This window comes from Echiichthys vipera (assembly GCF_963691815.1).
Source record: "Echiichthys vipera genome assembly, chromosome: 9".
NCBI lineage: Eukaryota > Metazoa > Chordata > Actinopteri > Perciformes > Trachinidae > Echiichthys > Echiichthys vipera.
In genome coordinates this window covers 10215798-10237005 of record NC_139834.1, presented here as the reverse complement: position 1 = coordinate 10237005, position 21208 = coordinate 10215798, and the positions used below count along the sequence as shown (strand labels likewise).

General features: G+C 39.1%; 2 protein-coding genes across 3 annotated transcripts in view; one reads left to right on the top strand and one right to left on the bottom strand.

The window, feature by feature from the left end:
- The window catches only part of LOC310952236 (microphthalmia-associated transcription factor-like), a 30598-nt gene extending 19811 nt beyond the window's left edge, over positions 1 to 10787 (bottom strand). For both annotated transcript variants that reach the window (XM_083920792.1, XM_083920793.1), the window contains exon 1: positions 10643 to 10787. In XM_083920792.1, the coding sequence (XP_083776918.1) occupies positions 10643 to 10746 (104 nt within the window). In that variant the 5' untranslated portion in view covers positions 10747 to 10787. The remainder of the gene's footprint in view (positions 1 to 10642) is intronic.
- A 5528-nt stretch (positions 10788 to 16315) lies between these two features.
- The window catches only part of LOC310952261 (FERM domain-containing protein 4B-like), a 20313-nt gene continuing 15420 nt past the window's right edge, over positions 16316 to 21208 (top strand). Inside the window, exon 1 of the mRNA XM_083920828.1 lies at positions 16316 to 16452. The gene's annotated coding sequence lies outside the window, so the exon portion shown is untranslated. The remainder of the gene's footprint in view (positions 16453 to 21208) is intronic.

Below are 21208 nucleotides of genomic sequence, written 5' to 3'. Positions count from 1 at the left end.
CCTTCATCGTGTGAGTGATCCTTTTGACAAAACGCACTAAAACGTCTGGCCAATCCAGCTGTGCAGTAATCGCACTAATTAGCCGGTGGAGTCAAACACAGCTTCGGTCTACAGCATATTGTTGAGCCCCCAACATACCATAATTCTCCCCCCTAGTACTGGATATAATCTCATTGTCTGATACCACACCCACTGAACCCTGCATAAGAGCAAAAACATGCTACGGCAACACTTTCTGACCATTATATACAGATTAAACCCAGCACTTTAACATAAACGGTCTTATTCATTTCTATAAAATGCTGATGATGTTAAACTGATTATTGGTCCCGGATAAATCAATTAACACGCTATAAATGACTGGATTACAGCATAACAAAGACCGTAGTTTAGTGTTTGAAAGTACTGCAGCCGTTTGGGTGTTTCTTTGTACGTCACCCAGTACATAGAGTAGGATCAGGTTTAGTGTTCATACCCATAATGCCATTGTCTATGTAACTTTGGGACATTGTGTTTCCTTTCATCCCCTAAGTTTCAAACAAAAATGACTGGATCTAATGTAAAAAGTGCTTTTTGGGGGGTTCATTTCCACTGCCGGAGCTGAAGCCTTTGATTTGTTCTTTCTTTCTTTAATCTGCTTCATTGTTTGAGTGTTTGAATTTCAAGACAACATTTGTTTCATTTCCTTTTTCATCTTATTTCAAGTTCGAATAAACAAGAAACGGTGTGTTTTTTTTTAACTAAGTCTAGAGTGCAAAAATACAGATGAAATTAGCATACAAAAATAATTGAATAGATAATTAATATCCAGTGTATTTAAGTACATTTCATATGTTATACTTCTACTCCAATTCTGAGGCAAAGAAAGAAGTTTACAGATTCACAGCTACTTTACAGATTCTGATCATAAATACAAAATACAAAAATAAATGATAATGTATTATAATTTCATAGAAGATAAATGAGGGTTCCCGGCTGGATACAAATTAGTTAAAATAGCCCCACCTTTACCAGCTGCAATTTTAAAGTGATGCTCACACGTTAGTGCATCGATAATAATAATATAATGATATAAATATTCTGAAATGAGTATTGAAAAAATGTTATTCAAAATATCAGCTTTGCAGATGTTTTATGGCCAATGCAATGCTTTCAACACGTTTGTTTTACCTGAAGGCTGCACACAATGTGTTTACATAACTTTTGTTTTTTAAAAATGTTATGACCATGGGTCATGTTGGGTTATGTGTATTTGAGTGTGTTTATATGCTGTTAACCCTCCCTGCCAGAGGGATGTGCTGCTCCTGTTCTGTGTTTGTCTGCTGGCTTTAAAAGGATGTCTGCTAGTGATGACTTTCTCTCTGCCCTCTTCCTGACTTCCAGCCAGACTGTGTTTTGCTAGTAGTGTTAGTATTAGACAGAGGACAGAGTCTTTAAATTACTGTCAACATGGTATTTAGAAGGACCTTTGAGAACAGAGCAATTCTTGTAGTGTAGGGGATGCGTAGCCATTTTGTTTTGTGAGCCCTTTTCTCCTGTTTGTACATTAGGGAGGCAGATGATAATCCTGTATTTTCTTTTGTTTGATTTGGGTCGATAGGTATGTCAGTTTCATTAAAAGAAAGATATTTTGTTTGTTTTTTGGCCGTGCTCACCCTGAAGTCAACTACCTTATTGAAAATAAATATATTTTATTTAGGACTGCATTTTCTTGTGATAGTTGTCCCTGGGAGTTGGGGAAAAGGTAGACTAATCTTTATGTCCATGGGCTCAGGTTACCCCTTGGCCGGGCGTAACATAAACAAAACATAGTAATAACATAATAAAACACTCTACAGGGCACCAGGGAACCAGTATGGTTTCCTAAACAAATAACTTTATTAAAGAATATGTATCATTATTATACATTATCCGTACAATAGTTCGTCAACCAATTCTAGAAATGAACAGAGAAACAATATATATAATACTTGTCGACTGCTGACTATTTAAATAAAACAATTATTAAAACAATTTTTAAAATTAGCAGTTATGTTTACTGTGTTCACTGTTTGAGGTTAGCATGCAACTACCAAACTTGCAATTACCAAACAAACAATACATCTAAGGGGAATGCTGTAAGCTTTGTATGTAACTGGTCATAAACCACAATATGGGCAAAAGCATATGTTGAGCTGCTGGTGGAGCCAGATAAACAATCAGGGGATCACCAACGTTATTAGGATTCTTTGTGTGGGCACCATGGTATCAGTATTTCATGGTATGGCATGTAGTGAGTGGGACATTTTATAGTTATAATATACACTTGTCAGCACTCTGGTGGAAAAAATATGTAATTGCAACACTGTTACTAAATTACCTCAAACACATGCCAGCAAATGATACCAGCCATGTTGATGTATCGATCAGGCTGTACTTGACAAAATTTTAAAATATATGTCACAAAGTTTACAATATCAACCCAATGAAAACGTCTGTAAAAGAAAAGTTAACTGGATAACAGGAAGTTAATTCCAACATGTCTAGGAGGAGAAGGGTCTCTAGCACAGATCTACTGAGAGTTGTAACACCTCATGATTTGACCAGAGGCCTCTCTACAAAGCAAATCTCAACTTCCCCTTGTTTCTTCCTTTGGCCTGCATGGTGGCTTTTTGCCAGAGAGACCACAGAAACACATAAAAAGCTCTTTTGTCCTTTTTAAATTTTTCCCTCGTGTGTGTGTGTGCACCTCCTCTTATGTTTGTGTGTATCTCAAAGGGGGGAAAAAAACAATGGCAGTACAGTGCTGAGGAGCCCCACCCACCCAACTCATGATTCCTCTGATTCTGCTCACTACGCTACTCATACTCCATCATACTCCATTATACTCAATTATTAGTCAGAGCTGAGTCTTTGATGCAGGTTTTAATGACAAAGAACAAACAGGGAAATTAGGTAGCTTTGCACTCAGAGGGAGAGCTGGCAAGTGAGAATGCAGCGACCGAAGTCTGATCACAGTCAATACAACAAATAATGTGCAGAACAGACACACGGCACAGCTAACACTACTGCTGTAATAGGCTGGAGCTAATAGCTCTGCCTAATGGAAAATAATGGTATAACAACACCCTCATCTAAAAACTAATGGCATTACATTAAGAATAAAATTTGTTTTACGAGAACACACATCGTCCCACTCTTTTTGTGATTATCTATTCAAAAACATGTTATGAAGTGGTATTTGTCAATGTGACATAAAATCTTTAAAGGTGCTCACTTCAGGGTTGTAAATCAATAACCAATTGCAATCAAGTTTGTGCTTGTTTGAGAAACACCTAATCATGGTATTGATTATTAACCAGAACCAGTTTAAGCCAAAACTATTTAAGACAAAACACCGCACAAGGAGAAATCTCCTAAAGCTAAGATTGTATATACAAAGTACTTCCCACACAAACAGTAGCTCTGTACACACTGCCCTCCAGGTTTACATTGTCCACACACCATTGTACTCAATCATGCCAGCATGCTGAGGCACCATACTCACAAACAGTCAAATGAGCAGGGTCTGTACACTTGCACTCCTACGGCCTCCATATTTGTTTGTTTTTCCCTGAAGGTGCACCACCCGCCCTTGGAGAGCAATGAAAGTCATGCCGGTGGTGCAGCACTGAAAGTGTGTCAGAGGGGGGAGGCTCCGGGGCCATGCCTGGAATCTCCAATCGCCAGTCAGAGTCCCAGCCAGAGGACCTGCCCCGTCCAGTGCAACAGCAGAGGAGAGGGCAAGCGTCCACTGGAAACACACTGCCCATCAACACACTGTTTTAAACCACATGGATACTGTTACACATTGGGAGACATGCGTCTTCACTGTTCAGCGGCCTGCAACCAACTTTTAGTCACTGCAGCATGTATCTCCAAAAAGAGCTAAAGACAGTGCTGTTTTCTTCTTTGTGACAATGTATTTCTCAGATTAACCAAGATAACAGTCCAGCTCCACTCAGAAATGTGTTTTGCTTCTTGTTACTTCATTGTGCAGAATGTTGTTTGTTCCCCAAGGGGGGAAGTTTCTTTGTGCTCACCTCTGATATTAAGACATGTACAAGCATGATTTACGACATCTCAACTAGTTAAAGCCAATCCTGGTCCAGTTTGCATTTTAAACTACAGTGCCCATACACTGAGGATGGGCTTTTCAGTGAGGTATGAGACATCTGTCCAGTACAGCTGCAAAAATGTGTTGATTAATTGATAAGTCGTTGGCAGAAAATGCTCACATCTGAATAGATTGTTGAATCTCATGTAATCTGATCTATGCAAAAATCCACAAAAAACCTGACTGCGTTGTCTTATTTCAATGATTGTGGGTTGGTAGGCACTCCATTTACCCAAACATTTGACAAATGTCCCCTTTAATCCCTAACCATGCTCCCACCAGGGGCTGCTTATTCCTCTCCTGGCTCATTGCACTTTATCTGACATAAAATTTTGGTGTGTGTGTACACAATGACTTATGAATAACACACAGCTATAAGGGGAGTGAGATGCAAGAGAAGTAAGAAAGGACCAACTAGAAATATTGGACTAGACAGTCTACAAACAGCATTTCAAAAACACTTTCCTGCAACAAGCCACTTCTAATGATCCTGTCTCCTTCTGTTTGTCTCTACCAGACTGCAGGTGCGCCACAGAGTAGATCAGGTCCTCCTGGCAGACTACATGACCTCTCAGCTGGAACACAGCTGAGTGATTATGACCCTACATGACTTTACATTGATCCACTCACACTCCCCTGCTGATCACAACACCCCAGTGTGCTGCAGCTGGAATCAACTCCCTATGAGACAGTTAGCAAGCAAATCTGGGATAATGGGAAGTATCTGTATGCAAGACAGTCCATTTTGTCCTCTTTGTGATAGATAGAAGAAGGCAGAGAGCAAAAAAGAGACTGTACAAACAACTACAACAAGGTAAACAATTGAACTGTGTGAACAAGTCTGGGTAGAAGCTCCGTATTTACATAAGTGAGACTAAATACACAGTTTCTGCATCAATACAACTATATGGTTATGATAAACAGGCAACATGACATCAAACAAAACCAATACAGCATATTGTAAAAATACATTTATTAATCAATTTGTTGACTGACAGGAAATTGACAACTATTAATGATTAAATTAAAGTCATTTTTAAAGGTGTTTCTTGATTTTTTCCTGTGATTCAATATGTAAACTGGCTTCCTGCTCACAGTGAATGTAAGCGTGAATGTGACTTTGTTGACTGTTTACGGCAATTAACAATTTTATTGAAAATAGAAATACTGAATATATTTTTTTACTGAACTTATTATGTAATATACTTGTTTTAGGAATTATGCATGACTGATATTTTGTAACATTTCAAAATGTCTCACGTACCCCCTGCAGCACTCCAAACTACCTCTAGGGTTACGTTTAAGAACCACTGCTCTAGCTCCTGATCCCCGTTCCTCCGTCTATGCTTCAACAGGGAGAAAACAGAGCATCCAAGGACAGTCGGGAGGATTTCACACCCTTTACTACGGAAGGTTGAGTGAGTCCATTAGGTTTTCAGGTTCATGTCAATAAGTATGTTGTACAAACAAAGCAGCTTTTTCCTGCAACTCTTAAGGCTGATTCCTCAAAGCCATGGATTTTCCTTGAAGCTGACCGATAACACATTCTCCCATTGTAAAATAAACCATTTATAGCTGACAGTCCTGTTTTTTTACACACAAAAATCATGAAAAAAAAACACTGTAACTATCTGAGTGTGAATTTTCTTGACCTTATGCGGAAATTCCCAAAGTGCCTCTGAAAGGGTCAAGGGTGAAGGGAAGAGTGAGATGGTTTAATACTAAATGCCCTCGCAAGGTCAAACCCCTGGGGTACATATTTTTGTATTTGTTTGCATGTACAGCTTCCTGTAGGCAAACACTGGGGTCCATTTCATTTAAAAACAGTGTCAAGTGTTTTGCTACGGCTTCCTGGTTAAACATGTTGCCTTGAAACGATGTGCCACAGGCTTTGAGGTATGTATTTCCTGGTTTGGTGGGTGTGTCATAGGTGTACCTACTAAGGTCACTTGTTCACTTGTGTCAACAACAGGATGTTCAATGAACCACCGTTTCAGTTTACATAAACATTTTGCTACATTTTTTCGGGGCTGAACGCACCGGCTGAACGCACCCCTGGTCAGGTGGTCTGCAGCTCGTTTATCACAGGTATAAGGGGGTGTGGCCTGGAGAAGTGGAGGGGAGAGAATTGTTTGAAGTGGGGTAAAGGCAAATGCTTTTTGAGGGAGATAGAGGTGTATGTAGATCATCCATGAGAAGAAAAGGGCAATTCTGTGAGATGTGAAGAAGGCACTTAAGCAAAGGGCTGGAGAGCAACTCTAGACTGAACTCCTAACTCCCAGTTCTATATCCGGTGAGTTCTTTTAGGGGGTATGCATTGCTGCTCGTGAATTATATTTCAGCATTTTCAAGTGAGAACATACAGTATATTCCATTTTTGTTTTTTAGACATTTCAGTTGGACTATGCAGGTTCTATAAGGAGGACTTATTTGAGTTGGACTGACCTTGTGTTTAGCATACATTCCTTTGTTATTGTCAGGAGGGTTTTAAAGGCACCCATATTCTTGGAATTTCCTCATTTGATCAGATGTTAAAAAATGAATCACAGTAGCTCTTGAATTATAATTAGAACTTTTATTTATAATTACAACTACTTAGATCTTAATATGATAGTTATGGAGTCGTTGACTAATATATTTATTTATCAAACACTGAACAGTGGAGGATGTGAAGGCGAGAGTCAATGTACTTGTGTAATTACAGTTTGTTAGAGCTGAAAAAATTAACCAATTCAATGTTTAAGTCATTTTTTAAGTAAAAATGACAAAAAAAGTAATTGATCTCACTTTCTCAGATGTGAGGATTTGCTGCTTTTCTTGATCATACAGCACATGAAAGTATACTTTTTGGGGCTCTGGTCAGTCAAAACAAGCTATTTGAAGACGTCACAGTGGGCTCTGGGATATTTTATTTTGTTTTTTCAGTATTTTCTGACATTTCATGGACTAATTTGCAAAGGTTTTATTAAGAAAGCATTCTGTTGACTAACCAATTTTGAAACTAACAGTTCGTTACAGCCCTACAATATTTTGCATCAGGCAGGATCTGTGTAGGAAGTGCTGTTTTCAGTGTGGTTGCAGTCCATACTGATCACCAACAGAGGCTGACAAAGATCACATGACATCACATGTACAACAAGTCTATGGGACTGACTTTAACTGCAGCCACAACACCTGTCTCTGTCATTACGCTCTTACATCATGGATGAAACCCTTCACCCTCAGGAATCTGTCTGGGACTCCCTACGGGAACAGGGTGTTACTAACACCAAATTTGTTAACCTTCAACCTCTGACTCAGCTTTCTGTCAAACAGATTTGAAAGCAATTATATTCTATTCCCCTTTTCATGAAAACAAATATTGACATATGTTTATAGACAATCTGCAGTAACTATGTATTTGATATTTCTATAGGTTTTTTATGGTCTGGTGCTGTATTGACATGTATGACTGAGTATTTAACCTCAATACTCTCTAAATGCAGACCAATTTGCATCAAAACCAACCTGTGAAGTATTGGAAGTTGTATTTAAATGAAAATATGTTTGCCTATTCCTTGATCAAATATCTCCTAATTTAAGTTTTAAAGTTTTTACATTTTATAGGCAAAGCTCTTGCACAGGTGTTGTATGAGGTAAGGCATTAAATATCATTAGACTTCAAAAGTTTGGCTTGTGTGAAGTAAAGAAAAGTGACTGTAGAAAGTTTACATCCAGCAGAGTAAAAAGTGTATTTTTGATGCTGATGCAAACATACGGTCATCTTTTCAGTAGCTGAAATAATATCCCATGCATTAGAAAGCACAACTTAGACTTTCAGCCTCAGTTTGACTTTGCATGCCAACTTGGTAAACCCGCAAATAACTCCCAGATATAACACATCCACTGCTAAATGTATCCATCTCATTTACACTGCATACATTCACCCTCAGTCTCACGTCTATATTAGGCACAAAAAGTCTGGCACATCGTCTGCAGAAGTCTGAGCGCTCTGTCATACTGATAAGACAGCAAGGGAACAAATATATATTCAAAAGCCAAAGTGACATTTTGACACACTTCACGTTTTAAATTTAGAAGCAGGACAAGACATTATACACAGCTAATCAATCAAACTAATAATATCCAGTTTGGGCAAAGCCTCATAATGCAGTCAGCGTGACTATTATTACGCTGGGTCATCCTCATGTGATGGGAAGAGGAAGTGGGATACCTTCAATCAAAACAACTTTTTAGACAACTTCACATATTCCAAAGGAAATGGCATGCTGTGAAATGGCGATACTCAATTTATACTGAGACTGACTGCCAATGCAGAAACAACACAACACAGCTCAGATTCAGCCCTTCTATGTGTAACAATATAATGACATTTCACTAATGAAGAAATTAGTTTAAAAAATGCAGAACTGGGTTAAAGGTTGGGGCTGTGCAACATGACCGTTTTTTCTGCCTGAACTGGTGTTTTGGATGAATTTATATTAAAAAAAAAGAGATAAAGTCCAAATCTGCAACAAAATGCCTAAAGGGAAAAATGAACAGGAGTCTACCAAACAAATGCAAAAAGAGCTCTGTCTGAACACACTGGTGTACTGTCCTCCGTATGTCTCACTCTGACAATGAAGCCATGTATTACTACCGCTGAACAGCATTACGGAGACATGTAGACACAAAATACAGATAATGAGACACCGTTCTGTTAATAGATGTATTGTCGTCATCATCATTATCATCACCCCCGTCATCATCATCATCATCATCATCATCATCATCATCATCAGCATCATCATCACAGGGGCAAAGTGATGAGCTTCACGACTTCCACAGCTGAAAAGTGTTGCATAATGTAATCAAATCACCCAGAAAAGGGAGTCATGTTTTTTGGCCATTACTTAAAATAAACCCGTTCATGGTACTTATCTATATTTAGCATGCTTTCTTTTCAACTGAGGTCAAAACACTTAAGTTCACTTCAAGTTTGACATTTTGAGAAATACTTTAATTCGCTTTCTTGCTGACGGATAAGAAAACCGGTGCTATACAGCTGCAGCTGGTCAGCTTAGCTTAGCATACATGCTGGTAAAGAAAAAAAGATAGTCCGGCTCTGTTCATATTAAAACAGAAAAACAACACTTCTGACAGATTTTAACATCTCCCCAATTAACACGTTGTATTATGCTTGTTTGATTCATATGAAAACTGAAGTGTAAAAATAACAAGCTGTGTTTTTTTATGGGAGTCTTGTCATCACTGTGAGGTGCTGGAAGGCTGATTTTGTTAACTGTTTCCTCGTTTCCACTTTTTTATGTTAATCTGAGCTAATTCGTCTCCAGCTTCATATTCAACAGAAACATGAGAGTGATATCAATCTTCTAACTTTCTGGAAAATAAAAAGCAAATTAATGTATTTCCCCAAATTAAACAGTTCCTTCAATGAATAACTAATGTCCCTGGACAGACTATGATTGATGTAACAGCCCTAATATCATATGAATATCAGACATATCTCATTTACTTTGCACCGCTTCCAGAAAAAGGATGAAAGGTCAAATCACACAGACCTGACTCAGCTCCATGCTGATTGTGCGGAGTGGCCTCTACGTGTCAGAGCTGCGAATAGCTTTCTGATAAGTCAGTGTTTATGTTTGTGTTGTCCTGCAGACACCATGGGGACTATTAATGTTGCAACATACAGGCTATTCTGATAACTCTGTTACACCTACTAGAGCTTGAACCAACTGTAAACCTTTTGCAGTGTATTTAAGAAAAGCATCTGTATCTTTTCCACTGGAGAAGGATTTTACAGGCTACTTAACTAAAACTGCAGCCCGACAAAATATTATTTGATTTATCAGACCACTTATATTATCCTGCAGGTTACATTTTCCATGCACATTGTCCCACAGCGATATTATTCAATTCGATTTTATGTATAGTGCCAAATGATAACAAAAGTTATCTCAAGACACTTTACATATAGAGTAGATCTAGACCACACTGAATTATTCATGATTTACAGAGACCCAACAATTCCTCCATGAGCAGCAGCAAGTTGCAATATCTCTAATGATAAATAATATCGATAGGCAGTATTTATCCAGCAATCGTGTGCACACACTGCAGTTGTCAAATACATTTTAAGGAGAACCCATGTAAACAGCAGCCAACTCATCGGCTTTAGCAGCACATCGACCGTCAACACAAATGAGAGGCTGAGCAGCATCTCATCAAAGTGACCTCCCTGCTCCTCTACGAGCTAATATTTGAACTTGATGTTGACAAGACAACACCCAAGCGTTGCATAACTTCATGCCAGCAGGATAACCAGAATGAAAAAGGCAAGTTGGATCCCGGCTCGGAGCTCAGCGACAGGACCAGCTCCAGTCACATCAGCGGAGGAGCCCCAAACTCCGGACGACAGCTGAGAAAGTGTGCAGCATAATTATCACCTAAACACCAAAACCGCTCCAGCGTGGGAAATAACTGTCCTCAGCTAAAACAACTGACCTGTTTTTCAAGGGTTGACTTTTCAACTCGTAATACGTTTTAGGTTCCTCTTGAAACTCCTCTCCAACCTCGAAGTCGGGAACTATTCCCGATTCGGACTGCATACTTCTAGATGTCAACTTTTCGGACACGTTAAACCCGTTAAAAAAAACCACGGACGGACAATATTTGTGCCGCCGTACTTCGCTCAGTACCAACCGCTGTCAACGCAAGCCGCCTCTGTCCGGGACCCGGAGCTCCGTAGTCCTCCACGGCAGCGAGCACACGGCTGCGAACCAGCTGCAGGCGACGAACGAACTACGACGACCAGGATGCACCTCGGTTATCATCGATGGTTTTCATTGGCTACAAAGGGGACCACACCGCCTTACTTGCTCCCACAGGGAAACTACAGTGTCATAAAGTTGAATTTCCTTCAATAATAATCAGTTTACGTGTGGACAGCTGGTATCTTATTTCATTGAGTTAAAAACAAAAACATATATGCTGTGACTGGCAGTCGTCTAATGTTGTATTACATCTACAGACACTAACCACATATAACCCACATACAAGTGCGATATAACTACATCTGAATCATTTGGTGCATCAATTTAAATGAATGCATGTAAGAGTCACTTAAAACCAGTTTAACCATAATTTAATGGGTGCCATTAAAAATACCCTATAGCTAAACTCACATTACCACCTGACTATAATAATAAATATATATCTTTAAAATGTTAATAGGCTGACTTAAGGTAAGTTATCCCCCATTATATCTTTCTGCCATTTCACAAAAACGGAAGGAAATCACAGTCATTGTTGCATGGGAGGACAGAATTATTAAATCAAAGTCAATGGTCATAAGTTGTATGCTGAAGGGAGCAAACTCCCTGTATATGTCAAGAGTGACCTTGAAAACCTCTCTATGCCAATATGACTCAGCCACTGATGATGTCCTGTCCAATCATAAAACAATATTACTATTAGAACATGTTGCAAAGCTGTTTGAATCAGCTGGCAGGTCACTCCACTGATGCATACGATTAAAAGAAACAACAAACGACCACTTTTGAACCAAGACAACACAAAATCATAAACATTGTGGATCATTTCTATTCTAAATCTTGCATTTCTCTCATCCTCTCCGCGGTTCCATCATGCAGGTATTGCACCCAAATGATCACAAACCTGCGGTCGACCCTCATGTCTCTGGTTCCCTCTGTTTCGTGTGCAGACAAACTGCTGCTCGCCTCCTGCTCAGCCCTTTGCTCTTCTCTCTGCTCACCAAGTTTGTGTTCCTCATTAGACTCCTATCCACCACTCGGGGGCAGTATATATCAAGAGAAGCGACTGTTGTGGGTCCACTGGGGGGCACTTTCTATTACAAGATGTAAATTCAAGTTCAATATTTGCATTCGCCTCATCCTGCTGAACTGGTTTTAAGTCTGTGTTTCACTAATGCAAATAGCATGCAAATGCAAACAAAACAAAAAAATGAAATGACATGGTGATACTTGAAGTCAGAAAATGAAACAGAATTTGACAGTATTTGTATAATAAGTGTTTGTTGCCATAAAAGCTCAGGTATATAAAACGCAAACTGAGAGACATTCATTATATGTCATGCAGGAGACATGATGCAGAATCTGCGGGGCTTCACACTCAGTCACAGAGGACAGAGCCAGACGCACAATAGACTAGACAACACATATTATAGCATTGTGGGGTGAATCTGATTGAATCACTGATTACAAAGGGCCTCCAGCTGAGGGAGGCCTCCTCAGTTTGTAGACTACAATGCCCTTTGTAATTCCTCAAGTGTATATGTGTATAAATATTTGATACTTCAGTTCAAATTGTTCTATCTTTGAAGCATGTTTTGGTTGAAGACATTGAAATATTGTTTTGACCCAGTGTTAGTATTTTTATTCTATATGGCTATTGGGTTATTTATCAAAACTAAAATATGGTTTAGTTGTGACCTATTATAGTCTACTCTAGCTCTTTTTAAAGGTACTATATTGTAATTATTAAGATTTCCCGTTGTGTTTTTCAATTATAAAGCAGGTTGCAGTGCTATATAAATAATGGGAAAGTACCAAACGCTCAGTCCACCGAAAAATTCAACAAAGAAAGCCTGTGTAAAGAGACTGTGCCTTTAAACGAGCCTCCAGGCCTACCCTATAGTCTTGATGTCACAAATATACGGTATGTAGGTAGAAAGTGCTGTTAGCATAACACTGGACCTTTAAAAACGTACAATCAGGGCAATGTAAAGCCACAGAAATTCAACAGGTTCACCGCTTACACATCTGCAGTCTGCCATTAAAACATGTGAATGAAGGCCGTAGTTTATAGATGCAGAGGTGTATTTACAGACAAGACAAATACATCAACGTTTATACTGTAGTGCAGACTTAATAAGCAGTGACAGCCAGTGCAAACACTGTGTTTGCTAATGACTCAAACATGAGCATAAATGCACATTAGCAGGGAAAGGTGTGAACAGACAGCACTCTTCCACCTTTTTGTTGTCATAGGAGACAGCCAATCATTAGCGACTCACAGCCGTTAGTCACAGAGTAATTCCTGTATGTTGTAGTCAAAACAAATTAAGAGCCAAAGATGTCCGGGTGTTCCAGGACATTGATGAATTTTCATGTTGATTGTCGTCTACCGTTCAGTGTGTCCTGGAAAGAAAGCTGAAAAAACAATTAAAAAAACACACTGCAAGAAGCAGTACAGATAATAAACCCATTACCATAACAGTAAATTAACTGGTGCATGAGGTGAATACTGCAGCGTTCACTTGCTTTGTTTCTTTTGGAAAAGTTTAAATGTATAACACATATTTAAAATCATTTGTGCACTTTAAAATAAGGATTTTTTTTGTATTGTTAGAGCAAAGTAAAAGCTGAAAATCTTATACGCTTCTTAAAAAATCATAGTCATAATATACAACGATTCCAACACCAACACATTTATACAATTCTAGTAGGCATCATCTCCCGTTGAAAGCTCCTCTCTTGGTTTCTATTTTAAAATGTTGATCCCTTGTGTCACACTATGTTTGTTTATAGCGACTTTCCCATGTTTCCCAAACTTTCTGATCACGTACACAAGATTGTTTTTCCGTTCATTGCTCAAGGTGTTTTTAGAGTCTATGTACACAACACTGACAGCACTCTTATTCAAAGTATGTCTGTATGAGACCACAGATAGTTATTTATAGTTTATGTTGTTGTTCGGTTCCTTGAGTTTCTGTTATGGGTGGTTTGGGTATGCATAAAGCATCTGCCAAGCAACATTTGATTAAATGGATAAGAGTGATTGCATTTATTTCACAGTGCAAAATCGAAAAAATACAAAAACATGACTGCAACAATATCCTGCAGATTGTATTAAAATGCAATACAAATGTGGGAAACTTATATGCTTACATTGCCGGTGGTAGCTTTACATGCCAGTTATACAAAAAAGCATTGTCTTAGATGTAATGTATTCCCTGAATGTATTAAAAATACAGCTTGCCATTGATGATAGAATTAAATTCCTAATGAGGGTAACAAGGGAATCCTACTCTTTTGTTTATGAGAAGATTTTCCTGTCAGGAGGCGACTCACTGGACAGATGGTTTTGGGGGATCTTAATGAGATACTTATGCATGTCTGATGTCAGAAATCCACCAGCGAAGGGGAGGTGGGGGGAAGCCTCCCTCTGCTGACAGTCTACAGCGTTTATTGCAGCCTGGGGATGTTCAGTACAGTAGCAATACAGTTTGTTAATTTATCAGTTATTTTAATTATAGAATGCAGTTTGTCAGTGAATCAGCGATGCACTATCTCAACATTTAGTTGTGTAACAGAGATAAAATTACCAGCTGAGTTAACAGTAAAGGCAGTGATGAATATTTTAGTGCCAGCGTCACACCTGAGCTGAAATGAATATCACATGTGCAACACACACCAAGAATCTGGTTTAACAGTATTGTGTCTTTAGAATTGCACATTTCAGAGATGTTGACTGATGTGTGAAGTAACACAATTGTAATAGTTGGCTTGGCAGCATGGTAACAGCCACCAAACTGGTATTTAAATTTGCTCAGCATATGTTTTCTGCTTAACATACAGGGACATCTTAAAAACAGTTAGATTGAATACATTTTTGCTATGGGCATGTAAACTTTCTAACTGTTGACTTTGTCAGTGTCAGTGTTCATCAGTGAATCAGTCGTTTCTTACAGCTGTTGTTGATTGTCATACACATTGTGATAAAACGATGGTTGAACTGTCAATGGTTACCATATCCTGTTCTCGGTCAGTTGTCTCAAACATATCCTCCTCAGCAGCTCAGCTTTTCTTTTTTTTTTTTTTTATCACTGAGATCCTGTTTTATTGGCACAGGTCAATGTAGGTAAGGAAAAAAAGTCCTTTGTGCAAATACAGTGCATCCAAACAGACTAAAACATACATAAAAACCTGTTAGCTGGATATTGGGGAATCCCCTTAGTCATTTACAAGAAGGTGTTAAAATACTACAGGGATACAGTAAAACAAAAGTATTTTCTGGAAGTACCTATTGAACAAGACAGGTGAGGAGAAGTCACATTACCTTAACCAAAGAAAGGATAACACGTTTGTGATTAGAAGGACATGGAACTATTACACTGCAAAAACTTAAGGATGTTCTGAATAATTACAAGGTACAAACAGGGTCCTTTCACAGCAGCTGTGTCATGAAAAGGAGACAAACTAGTGCAGCACTTAAACTATGTTAAACAAACAAATATACTGCAATATACAGTAAGGACATTTCCATTCAGGTTTTTGATCATTTAAAAACATAAACTTAACCTGTACAAGAGAAGTTTCATTTGCAATTCTCCAAAGTAAATTTGTGAACACATGTTTTGTAAAAGAAAGATAATAAAGGCATTGTCCATGCCTTGTTCCTGACCCAATGATAATACAGTACCATGTATTTTATTAAAAGGTAGTTCAGTGGTTAAAAATAAAATAAATACCAAGTGTATTTTATATCTTGGTCACTCAGCTTTGCCCTTTACACAGCATTCTAATTTATTATTTGTTTCGATTGTTCATATTTTAGGTTTTGACATATCCTAATTTAATTGGGTTGGGTGTCACTTTGTTATCATTTGTTGATTAGCACTATGTTATTAATGTAGACCCAAGATTAATCGTTGTCATGGAAACAGCTAATGAATGTCAACAATAAACTTATATTGCTATATGATACAATAAGGACTCCAGATATTAAACATTGAGTGAAAGAGACATAATTGCCCCCAATATCATTATCACAAAAAAAATCCACTTAGTGTGATCAGGTAAGCTCAATAAATACAACTAGGGACAAATATTTACCTTAAAGGCTTGCCATAACATAAAACATTTTACAATACATACAATATATGCACACGGACCATAATATCTAATAGGGATGCAGCAGACACAGCCTTCAGGCCACCACACTTAATTATTATGAGGCTTCAGTGTGAATCAGGCCGGCCGGCAGCTGCTGGATGAGAGGCAGAGGGAGGGAGCGAGGGAAGCAGGGAGGGAGGGAGGGGATGCGGGGCTTGTTCACATAATAGCCGGCGGGTGAAGGCGTGGTGAGTGTGGCTCAATACGAGGCGAGTGTGTGCGCTACAGTAGTACCGAAGGATGAACATGGACAGCGGCTGCACGGTGGCTCCCCTCCCCGGCAAAAGCAGCTAGGGAGAAAGCTGAACGGGGGGGTTATCAATATGCCGGGGAAGATATACCTTATCAATATCTAAACCGGATACAAGGAGTGCAAAGGTAAGGCGATATATGATGTGATGGAGCAGATTCAACCCGCCTCAGTGAGCTGTGGGGAGACAAAGTAGAGCGAGTCATGGACGCATGTGATCCGGAGAGAGGGCATCAATGGAAATTACAACAGCATGGGTTTGGCTCTCCACGGTCACCGGCGCCTTTCCCTCAGTAAAACGAGGAGGAAGGAGGTTTTATTTGACACATCTGTCTTAGTCATGAGGCTCAGGTGGAACCCACCCATAGACAGTACAGTAGCCCACAGTTGCACATTCATTGTTCTCCCTGCACAGTGGAAACTGGCCCTGAGGTGGGCTGGTCTCATTATAGCATGCTGTGGACAATACTGCTGTTTAAAGTGGATATAAGATGGTTTTATTAGAATTTTTTAAAGTAGTTTATAAGCTTTTTGACTAGACTGATTGGGTGTAATATGGAGAAGCGGGGTGTATAATACATTGATTTAGGTGTGCTGGATGAATCATCATTCCCTTTTGCAGCATTGTGAATCATGCCTGTCTGAAGCATTGCCCTTTGTAATACACATTTTTGTGTGCGCATAATTATCATTTTCTATTTGTGACTATGGTGATAATTGGTGACCCAGGGCAAGCATTTTAAGTGACTTGTAAAAAGGACATTAGCTGTAATGGTTGTGATGCAGGCCAAGGTGTCTGCCTTAATACCGCATTTTTTTTTTTTCATTGAAATGTATTGTTCTGGCAGGGTCTGGATCTCTATTTTTACTCCTCTGGTAAAAAGGATGAGGATGAGCCCTGCAAAGGTTGACACTGACCTACTGATGTTATTTCAGAGTTGAAGGAAGAGACGCATGTCTGTCTATATTTAAAGCACCAGGCATTGTAAACAGGAATTGTTGTTGTGGTGGTTGTATGTCACACGTGTCCAGCGTGAAACTTTGTCGCTCTTCCTCTGTGTTGGAGAGGATGTCCTGTGTCTTTTATCACACCTGTCAACTTTTCTGACAAACTCTTTTAAAGGTTCACTGAGGTCATGTTTCTGGTTCCCTCAGTACATGAAACAGAAAAGGTCAAAACTCAGCAAACAATTCAATATATCTTTTTTTTCCTGAACATCCTCACTTGTTTGTCAGTGAGAGCCTAAAGAAGCAGGTGTTTGATGCTACTGAGAAATGTTTCAGCACTCAGTTGGCAACTGTCCATTTAGGAATCGAAGCCTCCAGAGACTTCCTGAGAAATGTACTAAAGAGAGAGATAGGGAGAGATCTATTTTTGGACAGGCAAGTAATCTTGTATGCATGCACTTTACTCAGAAGGAATGAATCTGATTTATATTATCAGTGAAGTGAAACAGGTTGGCAGGTGAGGATTCGGGGCTGGAGCTTAGTTAAACTGACATGCAGCCTTCCTGAAAATCAAAACTGATGAATTCAGCTTCAATTGATTCAGCTGATCCTCGAGCCATGCTTCCATTTAAGGTAAATACAATAACTTAATTTACATCCTTGTCATTATTATTATAATTATTATTATATGATGATTTTCACTGGGCTGCAGAGACTCGGTTCTTCGTCCAGATCTTGAAATTTGGTCATGTTCCATTTTCTCCACCCCTTCACGTCCGTGCCTCAGTGCCTCATCCCTGAGCGCTGCAGAAAGTCACTGCAGTTCTCTGTAATGAAACTCTGCAGTTTTGGGATATCGGGAGTGTCTGTGGGGACAGCTGTGAAACCCAGAGAATGAGGGCAACTGGTGGTAAAGCTTTCATGATTGCTTTTAGACCGTATGTTAAATCAGTCTTAGGTTCTGTTAAATTATACACTGAGATGCTGCTGTTAGACCGTTTGAGCCTTTAAAAACATCTGTAACCTGAGCATCTTGATCTGTAAGCACTCTAAACAATAAAGATGGAGTTTTTTTGTACCTCTAGAGCGATCTGTCTATATGGACTGATCCAAAAAAATAAAATATCTTGGATCCATGAATTAATATATAAACAAGAAATTCTGTTAGACCCCTTTGTTTAAAATCAAGATAGCTCTACATGCCATTCCATTGCCATAAAATTCAGTATAAACAGTTATAATTCATATTGGCTCATTGACCCATTTGATGGACATCATACTTACTTACTTACTTGCGTGTGAAATATCAAAATAGATAGGTTGTGTTTTAAAGAAATGTGCGTAGCCATGTGTAAAAGATTCCCATAAATTGCTGAGCGGTTTCACACTTTCATGGATACACACTCTTTTGCTAAAGATGATTAACATGCTAAACATTATACCTACTAAATAAGAGTACGTTAGCATTGTCACCGTGAGCATTCTGATGTAAGCATTTAGCTTAACGCAATGCTGTGTCAAAATACAGTTCTTGTTTATGAGAGAGCTTCTATACTATACTATACTATGACAGCTTTGTTGGGTTTTTACTGACACAGAGCAGTGTTTAAGTCATACAGTAGCAGTAAGAGCATAAATGAAAATACAAACACCCTTTATTTAATTATGTAGCTTTCACAAAAGCTCAAGGCCAGTTCTTATGACAGCAGCTGAAACTGACATCAAGCACTCTGGAGAAAAGATAGAAAACTTTATTTTAATTCAAATATAAATATCATTTAGGCTTACACTTATACTTATTTTGATTTTGAGACTGATTGAGACCGAGCGTTACGACCCTACAGAGACTTATAGTGGATATGACCACTACTTTGACTCTGGCTGCTAATAAAATATTGTGCTCTGTGCGGCTACTTGAAGTTAAAGGACAGCAGTGATAAAATATATCACAATGTCCTGGTGCTTTTGTAGACGTCCTTTTCGGAGTGAGAATAAGAACTTGCACTGCATGATGACATCACTGACATGAATCACTCCTCTGCAGCCCGCCCTTCTTGTATATCACAGAGATACTGCGTTATAAAAACAAAATTTATATTTCTTCCAGGTTCTAATTTCTCCATCATATCCTGAGCCTCATTGTGTTCATGAATTTCCCGGATATCACAAACAGCCAGACTGGTTCTCTTTGGGAGATGATGCTAGACAGATACCTTTTGACCGCTGACAACATGAGTCATGATGAGATATCAGATCAGATAATCCTGTGCTGTATCCTTCAGCCCGCAGCTGCTGTAACCAGGGCTTCTTGCTGTGTACCCAAACTGTTCTGAGCAGTTTTTGCTTTAGTGTTTTATTTATCATTTTTGCACTGCCAATACGCCTACTAATTATACATCCTGTCAGTGGGATTTCTTTAGAAGAGCTACTGGCAGGGACACACCAAACTGACACCAAAGAACTAGAAGGCTGAGTGTTGCGTTGCCTCATGCAGCCTGTGTCTTGGCCAAAATGTTGCAGTAGAACACAGTGCAGCAGACGACTAGTATGTAGTTGGTCGTCTACATACCAGCAGGCGGCGGTAGTCTGTGGCTATTTGTCATTCAAAAAGGAAAACCTGAAAACTGACAGGACAGTTTAGGACGCTAGTCAGCCAGTTAGCACCTTAACCAAAAAACTTAATGCTGAAGGAACAAATAAGAAGAATTGGTTAAAAAGATAATCTTACCTGCATAACAAGTTTGTTTTTGATCTCACTTTCCTCACCTCCGATTCTCTTCTTGTGCATCTGATGCTACGCTTGCTTCGACACTGATTCAACACACTGAATTGGCCGGAAATAGCTGCGAGGAGGGAATAGTGGCAGGACACACCGCAAGAACTAGGGCAATGGTCGTTCACCATCCCAACTTCGACCAACGTCAGGAGGTCTGTTTGGTGTGTCCCTGCCTTAAGACTTTCTTGCCATAATGTAAGACCAGAAACCACATGACCATATTACTTTTTTCACAATATAAAATTAACCTATTCAAATCCATGCAGTGAAGTCATCATTAATCATGCAGGTCTCTGTGTTGTTACCAGTCAGGGTCAGATGTCAGCTATACTGTAAGCTATTGTCCCAATGTTATGGAAAAACAGTAAAATCTTGTGAACTCCAAAAACAGAACTATTGGCTGTTAGAGCTTGTTACGGAGTCTGTTTGGAATCACTTTAGTTAACAGGTTGTATTTTGTATTCGACTTCTTGTATTTGCCCGGATGAATCCAGTCACTAGATATGTTATTGCTGTTCAGGTTGTTTTTTTTTAAAAAGAACTCTAAACAAGAATAGTTTGTGAATGCATAAACTATATCGGTCTGGTTGCTGTGGGTGTCTTGAAAAGAACATGTAAGCAAGGAGAGCAGACACTGACTTGTGTGTTTGTGATACCATCCTTCATCAATAATGCATGAAACAGGGAAACTGAGATAAGACGGGCTGCAGTCTGGACATGACATTTAACCAGTGTGACGTATTAAGTACTGACAGCCAGTTCACTCAGGTATCAGAGAGTTTCTACTGTTAGCTTATTGCACAACATTCGAACTTGATATGTTTTTTATGTACAGTATATAAATATGAAATGAAAATTAACAGTGTTAATGTTTCATGTTTTGTCTGCTCATCATCTCTCCATTTTACCAAGTTATGTCTTATAGTAATGAATATAGTTAGTGTTTGTTTCTTTTTGGGCCACATCTGCACCCTCTCCCCAATCACTGGGATATTTGACTGCAGCGCACTATAACAAGCTGTCTATATGCCAACCTCGGGCTCCCAGACTAGAGCCGAACCCGCACCCTGCAGCGTCTCTGGAGAGACAAACACAAAGACTGACAGCTCTTTCATCTCTTTCCTCCGTATCTTTTTTTACATGAAGGTTCAGTGCTTGTC